This window comes from Galeopterus variegatus, unplaced genomic scaffold, assembly GCF_000696425.1.
Source record: "Galeopterus variegatus unplaced genomic scaffold, G_variegatus-3.0.2 Scaffold4000, whole genome shotgun sequence".
Classification (NCBI taxonomy): domain Eukaryota; kingdom Metazoa; phylum Chordata; class Mammalia; order Dermoptera; family Cynocephalidae; genus Galeopterus; species Galeopterus variegatus.
In genome coordinates, this window is record NW_007730111.1 from 49,074 (window position 1) to 56,766 (window position 7,693).

The following is a 7,693-nucleotide window of genomic DNA, read 5'->3' on the forward strand; positions in this document are numbered from 1 at the left end:
TGTGCTGCTGTGGGGGAGGGTGGAGGAAGAGGAGCCTCCTCCAGACAGGGCTGCTGGGGTGGCCGAGGAGGGCGGGACTCACCTTGGTCTTGCGGCTGGACTCGGAGCTCAGCCCGTGTGGGGAGCTGTAGAGCTCCTTGGACACCACGCACAGGAACTCTGCCTGGTCCTCACTGCCGTAGTTGTAGGAGGAGCCAATGTTTACCAGCTGGAGGGCGGGGCATGGGGAGAAAGACGCAGGTTGGGGTTGGGGGACAGTGGGGCGGGGCGAGGTGGACATCAGCACCATCAACACATCAGTTTATGTCCTGATCTTGCTGGCCTGCTCAGGTCCATTACCGAGTTGCCAGAGGGCACCTCTGGGCTAGAAGGCAGGGTTTTCTCTCCCTCCCCACCTATGCCTCTGGTCTGTTCCCAGGACCAGCCTCTCCACCCGGTTTGCCTGGACCCGACCACTGGAGGAGGGTGGCAGTATCACCACCTCCCCAGCCCAACCCCAGCCTAGCCCCAGATCCAGGCGGCCACTTTCTAAAAGCAGGCAGAGGCCTGTAATGGGCAGGCTCTGCCCCATCCCAGATGTGGCTGTAGCAGCCTTAGGGCCACGCTGCGGGGTGGGGTTGGCATGATGGAGCCCCAGTAGAATCTTCCCTTCTCAGGGCCTGCCCGTGGCTCACTTGGGAGAGTGTGGTACTGATAACACCAAGGCCACAGGTTCAGATCCCCTTACTGGTCAACTTTTTTTTTTTTAAAAAAAGAATATTCCCTTTTCTCTTGGAAGCAGAATAGGTTGCCCACTCCTTACTGGTCAACTTTTTTTTTTTTTAAAAAAAGAATATTCCCTTTTCTCTTGGAAGCAGAATAGGTTGCCCACTCCCTAGGCTAGAGGGCAAATGACCAGTGGACCCGACCTGCTCGCTCAGCCTCTGAGAGCCTGGGTAATTGCCAAAGACACCTGTAGGCTCTCAGAGCGATCCCACCTTTGTTCTGGGGTTCCTAGAATACACACACTCATGAGGCCCTTCTGGTAAAGTCCTTGCACTTGACGGGTCTCATTCAGCCCTCAGAGATCCTCATTCAGCAGGCAGAAAGAAGAATATTACAACCTTTGACAGAAGAGACTTGGAAAGGTGGTGGCCTGCTGGAGCCAGGAAGAGGCTAGAATCTAGGATCCTGAGTCCTTTCTACGGGGTCTTGTAGATTTAAATACTTCTAATAATTTGCATGACACTAGTGCCAATGTATGGAGACTACCCAGGGCTAGGAATTTTACTGATGGCCGTTCTGATTTCCACAACAGTCCTGCAAAAGAGGTACTATTAGCCCACATCACAGATGAGGAAACTGAGGCCCAGGGAGGAGACACAGCTTGCCCAAGGTTGCAAGCGTGTCAGCGGTGAGACCCAGAGGCGGAGCCAGTTCCTGGACTGGCTGGTTCTTCCATGCTGCCAGGCCATTCTCCGGAGCCCTGGCCTTCTCTCTTCTTCAGTCTCCACGTGCAAGGGAGCTTGTGGGTGGGTGTGGATAAAGTGCTAGCCAAACCCTTCTCTAAGAGCACATTTGACCTTGGGCTGACTATCTGGCTCTGTTCCTCTAGAACCCTGAGAGAGGTGAGATGCCAGCTGTATTCCTAGGGAACCACTGCTTATGAAAACAATCTCCTCACCGGTAAACTGTACCTGGACTGGGAGCAACTTTAGGTCACCATAAATGCCTCAGGGGAAACTGCCTCTTTGGGCTTCCCTGAATGTGGCAATGCTTGTAACTGGGCACGTCCCTTGTGGGGACCCTGGGAGCTATAGCTGTGGAACTCTTACAAGAGGTGTTGACCAAAGAAGACTCTGCTCACCTATATGGATCTTGTCTCCTTGCACCTGACCTGCTATTTGGGGGCCAGAGACTCAGTCATTCTACCATGTTGCTGGGAGGACTCCCACCAACGAGGCTGCCCGGTGCTGCCGTGTGGCAAGTGAGTCTCTGTCCTCCCTCCTTCTCAGTCAATCTGCTGCCAAGTTAGGCCTTTCCCAATCTTGTTTGGTTTGATTTAAGAAGACCCCCAGGTGGGGGCTGTGGTGGGAAAGCCAAGACTAGGGCCGCAGGAAGAAAGGGGCCTGCTTTGCTGGGAGGTTAGGAGGTCCCAGGGTGGGTCCCGTGGTGCCCCATGTCCCCAGCCCACCTGCTCGAAGCGCCAGCCATCAGACATGGTAGAGACCATCTGCGTGAGCTCTTCCTCCTGGCACTGCAGCACACGGTACACGTGCTTGGGTGGGACCTGCAGTAGAAGGGTCTCATGGTGTGAGAGCACTAGGCACTCCAGGAAGGGTACCAGCACCTGCCACCACCCCCCACAACCATATCCCTAGAGAAGGAGAGAGAAAACGGAGAGGAGGGTAGGAGGCTGGGTTGGAGGTGGGGGCAGGGGGAGCCATGTTCTGAGCATCTGCTATGTGCCAGGCACTTGACATGCATGATCTCACTTAGTCCTTCCAAGAACCCATTATGGGATTTTTCACTGAGGCTCAGAGAGGTTCAGTTACTTGCCCAAAGTCACCCAGCTCAAGTATGGCAGGGCCAGAACTGGAACACAGGTAATATAAGAGGAAAGGAGGGCAGGGTTTAGGGGACATTCTGGGTCACTACTTGAGTCAGGCCCTCCAGAAGACAAGGAGCCTACCCTCTTCAGTCTCCTGGGGCTGGGAGATGGTGCCTCAGTACCTGTCCCCCGACCCCCACGTCTTCCCCAGGGTGGTCAGGGAATCTCTCCGCCTCCTCGGGCAGACTGGTCACTGAGGCCCAGAGTCCAAACTCAGAAATGCCAGCCCCAGCAACTTGTGCTGTGCCCACTAGAGGACCAACTGATCCCATGAATGGACAATTAACTAATCCTGTATTTCCCCCTGAAGGGCTCCTCACCACCTGGGTACCTCCACACTGATCTCATTTTGCCTGTGAGGAAGGGATGGGTGGGCAGCTCTCAGCACCTCTATATTCCACAAGTGGAAATCAAGGTCCAGAAAGGGGCATGACTGGCCTGAGGTCACACAGCAAATGCAGCCAGGGCAAGGACAGAACCCAGCATCTGACTCACCCCTGAAGGGCTCCTCACTGCCTGGGTAAGGGATGGGTGGGCAGCTCTCAGCACCTCTATATTCCACAAGTGGAAATCAAGGTCCAGAAAGGGGCACGACTGGCCTGAGGTCACACAGCAAATGCAGCCAGGGCAAGGACAGAACCCAGCATCTGACTCCCAGTTTGGGGCTGTGCTGGGCAGTCGGGAGTCTGAAAACAACCCCTCCCCTTACAAGCCATCAGCCTCTCCAAGGAAAACACTCGTCCCCTCTCTCCCAACCTTCTCCTGCCTCCCTCCCTCTCCCCACCAGCCCCTGCTCTGGCCATGGATGCTGCCCTTCCCCCACCCCCCAGGCCCTGTCCCCGACCTGGGTGACTGTGTAGTCCTTCTCCTCCATCCGGTCTTTGATGATGCGGATTAGTGGGCCGATGTTGTAGAACTCAGCTTCCTCCAGGACCCCTGGCACAGGCAGAGCAGTCCCTGGGTCACTCCTACTATACCCACCCCCCATTCTCCCCTTGTCCCCTCCACCCCCAAACCCACCTCCTGCTGAGTGTCCATCTGTGAGTTCAGGGGTCAAGCAAGAGGGAGCGTTTCCTTCCTTGGGTCCCACACTCCCCATGGAAGGCGCTGAGATACTGCCACTCAGCCAGCCCTACATCTCCTCTGCTGTGCTAAGCATGGTGACCCAGGGACACCTGCCAGTCTGTAATCTGGGGCTGCTCTAGGGCTATCAGGAGACAGCAAGTTCCTTGGGACTGATCCCTGGAAAATCACTGTGAGGGGGGCCTTGGCTGATCCCTTACTCTGTGCTCCCATTTACCAAGCACGTGCTAAGCGCCAGGCACAGTGCTGAGCACATAACATTCTCTATGGCATTTTTTATTTCTTTTAATTATTTTATTATTTTTTTGTGGCTGGCCAGTAACAAACCCTGGACACCTCAGTGTTATCAACACCATGCTGTAACCATCTTTATGGCATTTAATTCTCAGAACTAGCAGTAGGTAGTTTCATCATCTCCATTGAACAACTGGGGAAACTAAGGCTCTGAAAGAGCAGCAGCTTGTCCAAGGTCACAGAGCCAGTAAGTGGCAGAGTAAACTCAAGCTCCTCAGACTTCAGAGCCCATGTTGTCCCACTATAAATGCATAATCTGTGTGTGCGCACCCCCCCAACTACCGCACTTGACAGTTTGCAAAGCCCCTCATGTGCTCATCACAAACCCTGGGGACATGAGGATTATTGTCCCCATTTTACAGTTAAAGTATCGGAGACTGAACAAGCCACCCACCAGTGAAGTGGAATGAGCGCCCAGGCGTTTGGACTCCCCTAAACTTCCGCAGGGCAGGGGACCTTCTGGTACTTTCCTTGACTGGCTTCTGGGCTCCTTGCGGAGAGGGCCTGTTATGGACTGTATGTTCGTGTCCCCCAAAATTCGCACATTGAAATCTAATTCCCAATGTGAAGGTATTAGGAGGGCAGGTGGGGCCTTTGGGAGATGATTAGGTCATGAAGATGGAGCCTCATGATGGGATTAGTGTCCTTATAAGAAGAGGCTAGAGAGCTAGATCCCTTTCCTTCTGCCATTTGAGGATACAACACGAAGTCTGCATTTTGCAATGTGGAGGAGGGCCCTCAAGAATCCGACCATGCTGGCACCCTGATCTCAGACTCTCAGCCTCCAGAACTGTAAGAAATGTCTGTTGTTTATAGGCCACCCAGTCTGTGGTACTTTGTTATAGCAGCCCAAGCTGACTAAGATAGGGTCTATTTCTGATCTACGCTGCTGTCCCTGGAACCTACACAGGACCTAACACAGAGTAGGCGGTCAGTGAGTGTTGCTGCCTGAGTGACGGAATTCTCCCCAGTGCCCTGGGTGGAGCCCTCAGATGACAGACAGCTTACATTGCAATGTGCATCCTCGGGGCCAGGCACTGAGCTAAATGCTGCACTAGTATTAGCTCCTTTTATCCTCGTGACAGCTCAGTGAGGTGGGTGCTACTGCCACCCCACTTCACAGATGGGGGCACAAAGGCACAGAGGGGTTAAATAACTTTCCCAATGTCACACAGCTAGTAAGTCTCCTCCCAAATCCCCCATCCCCCTGCATGGGTCCCTAGCTCTGTCTGAAGGTGCTGGGAGTAGCAGGGCTTTGAGAAACCTGGAACCTTTAAACAGCAGCTGTCTGTGATGCAGCTGGAGTGTTTACATCCCCACGCCATGGGACCTGCTCCTGGGCCAGCCACGCCCATGGTAACTGTGCTCCCCTAGGGCCTGCCAGGGAAGCTGTAGGGCTCTGCAGAGCCAGGTGCCTACTACCTATGTGGGCTCCAATGCTGAGGCCCTAGCCTCTTGGGGAGTCGCTTGGCCTCCAGACCACTGCATCCCATAGGAGTCAGGGGAGACCATGGCCCAGAGTGGGAGGGATGGGCTGTGTTAGATGCCCACAAGGGGCATGTGCTGTGCGTGGCACTCATGACATGCTCTCCAGAATGCAGATCACTGCCCCCATTTTATAGACACAAGTGGAGATGCAGAGATAAGTAACATGTCCGACCTGGCCTGGCTGGGTCAGCTGACCCAGAGTCACACCCTGCTCTCCAAGGAAGAGTTGAGTTGGCACTGACGGTAGTCCCTATCTCTGGCTGGGCCTCTGCTAAGCAGCCATTCTCCAGACACAGTTCCACAGTCTGCTAGTCCCAGATGTGGGCATCTATAGGGCTCAGCTCCCAGGCCTGCTGGGAGCAGAACCTGGCTGGGCCTCTGCTAAGCAGCCATTCTCCAGACACAGTTCCACACTGTCTGCTAGTCCCAGATGTGGGCATCTATAGGGCTCAGCTCCCAGGCCTGCTGGGAGCAGAACTCCCCCTCCATCTCCACCCACGACCAGCACTGTGCTACACAGGCTGGGCTGCCAGATTTGGGGAAGAGCCACCCCTCCGCCCACCTGCTGACTGTAAGTCCTCACCAGGTGGAATCTGAGATACTGGATTACTCAGAGGAAGAGAGCCGGAGCTCTTCCCATGCCTGTCTCACTCTGTCCCCTTGCCCCAGCCTCTGCGTGTGGCCGCCCGCACTTGGCTTCCCAGGAGGCTAGAGAGGAAGGTCATCCCTGTCCACAACAGAGGCTGCAGGGCCTCCCTGGCCTCCACTGTCCTCTGCATGTGTCTCTGTCACCTCCCCAACAGCACCAGGGAAAGCTCAGCCTATCAGCTTTGCAGAACCCCCAGACTCAGCCCAGGCAGAGGCTTTGGGAATCAGCCCTGTCTGAGATGGGAACGGCAGGAAAATGAGAGAAAGCAGATGTCTGTCCCAGCTGGGAGAAATGGCTCTGAGCCTCCCCAGAAGGCCTTGGAAGACTGGAGACACCGGGGCCAGGGTGTGAGCCCCAGGCCAGCTCCTGGACCAACTCACCCTCCTCAGCCATGTCCTTGTCCAGCACCAGCTTGCCATGCCGGAGAAAGTTCAGGATGGGCCCGAAGTAGGTGGGGTCACGGTCAATGAGGTAGGCCCCAGTTTCATCCTATAAAAGTGGGGAGCACAGGCAGTGAGAGAAGAGGGAAGCCTCCCCTACCCAGTCCCACACATGTACCCTCACTACAGGCCCGAGAAAGAACTGCAGGGAGGGAGGGTGCAGCATGATGGAGCAAAAAGACTCTGGGGTCAGATGGACCTGGGCTCACACCCTGCCTTTGCCTTTTCCTGACTGTGTGATCTTGGGCCAGTGATTTGGCCTCTCTGAGCCTCACTTCTCTCCCCCCATAACTGGGAGTCACTATGAGCATCAGTGAGAAAAGGTCTGAGTGCACTAGTCCGGTGTGGGGCTCAGCGAATGTCCCTCTTAGAGCTTGTTCCCCTGAAGGCAGCCCCACTGTCTCTACCAGATCCCTAGTGTTTTGGGGATATTTACAAGTTTCCAAAGGAGCGGCTATCTCATTGGGGTCCCGAAGCCTGCAGAGGCAAGGCAGCATTACTCTCTACAGAGAGAACGGAGACATCAAGAGGTCAGGGGATGTGCCCAAGGTCACAGCATTGGAGGGTCACGGGATGCAGGGCAAGGGACCTTAGAGGTCATCTCCAGACCAGCCCCTCAGGTTACAGATGAGGAGCCTGAGCCCAGAGCAGAGAAGGGTCCAACCCAAGGTCATGCAGGCAGTTTGCAGCCCAGCCAGCATGGGAGCCCAGCAATGGTGCCCGCTGGGCCAGCGCTCCTCCCAGATTAAGCCCAGCTCGGAAGGCACCCCAGGACGCCACCACCCAGCTCCCTGCAGTCCTCGGGCGGGGAGAAGCCGTGCTGTCCGGGAAGGCGGGAAGGCCTCCATGTCTCTCCGTCCCCACCGCCCCAAAGTAGGCAGAGAGTCCCTGATCCAGAGCCGCGCTCAAAAGCTCCAAACGGCCCCGGCCCGCGTTGTCCCGTTGCCACGGCAATCAGCGCATCCCTCACTGTCGCATCCTCTTCCTCCTCCCGTCCTCCCGCCAGGTCCTCCCGCCTCCGGCTCCTCGGACCTAGGCCCGGCGGGGTCCCCAGACCCTTAAGCGGGCGGACCGGGCCGGACAGCCCCGTGCGGGGCGAGCCGAGGCCCCCGCCCGGCCGCCGCGCTCCCCGCAGGCCTCACCCGGTCC

The 7,693-nt window shown here is 56.2% G+C and overlaps 1 protein-coding gene across 1 annotated transcript in view; it reads right to left on the minus strand.

The window, feature by feature from the left end:
• The window catches only part of KCTD17 (potassium channel tetramerization domain containing 17), a 22,386-nt gene that overhangs the window by 3,658 nt on the left and 11,035 nt on the right, over positions 1–7,693 (minus strand). Inside the window, exons 5-9 of the mRNA XM_008586494.1 lie at positions 7,515–7,576; positions 6,485–6,593; positions 3,435–3,526; positions 2,174–2,269; positions 83–208 (exon numbers count right to left, since the gene is read on the minus strand). Of these exons, the coding sequence (XP_008584716.1) occupies positions 83–208; positions 2,174–2,269; positions 3,435–3,526; positions 6,485–6,593; positions 7,515–7,576 (485 nt within the window). The remainder of the gene's footprint in view (positions 1–82; positions 209–2,173; positions 2,270–3,434; positions 3,527–6,484; positions 6,594–7,514; positions 7,577–7,693) is intronic.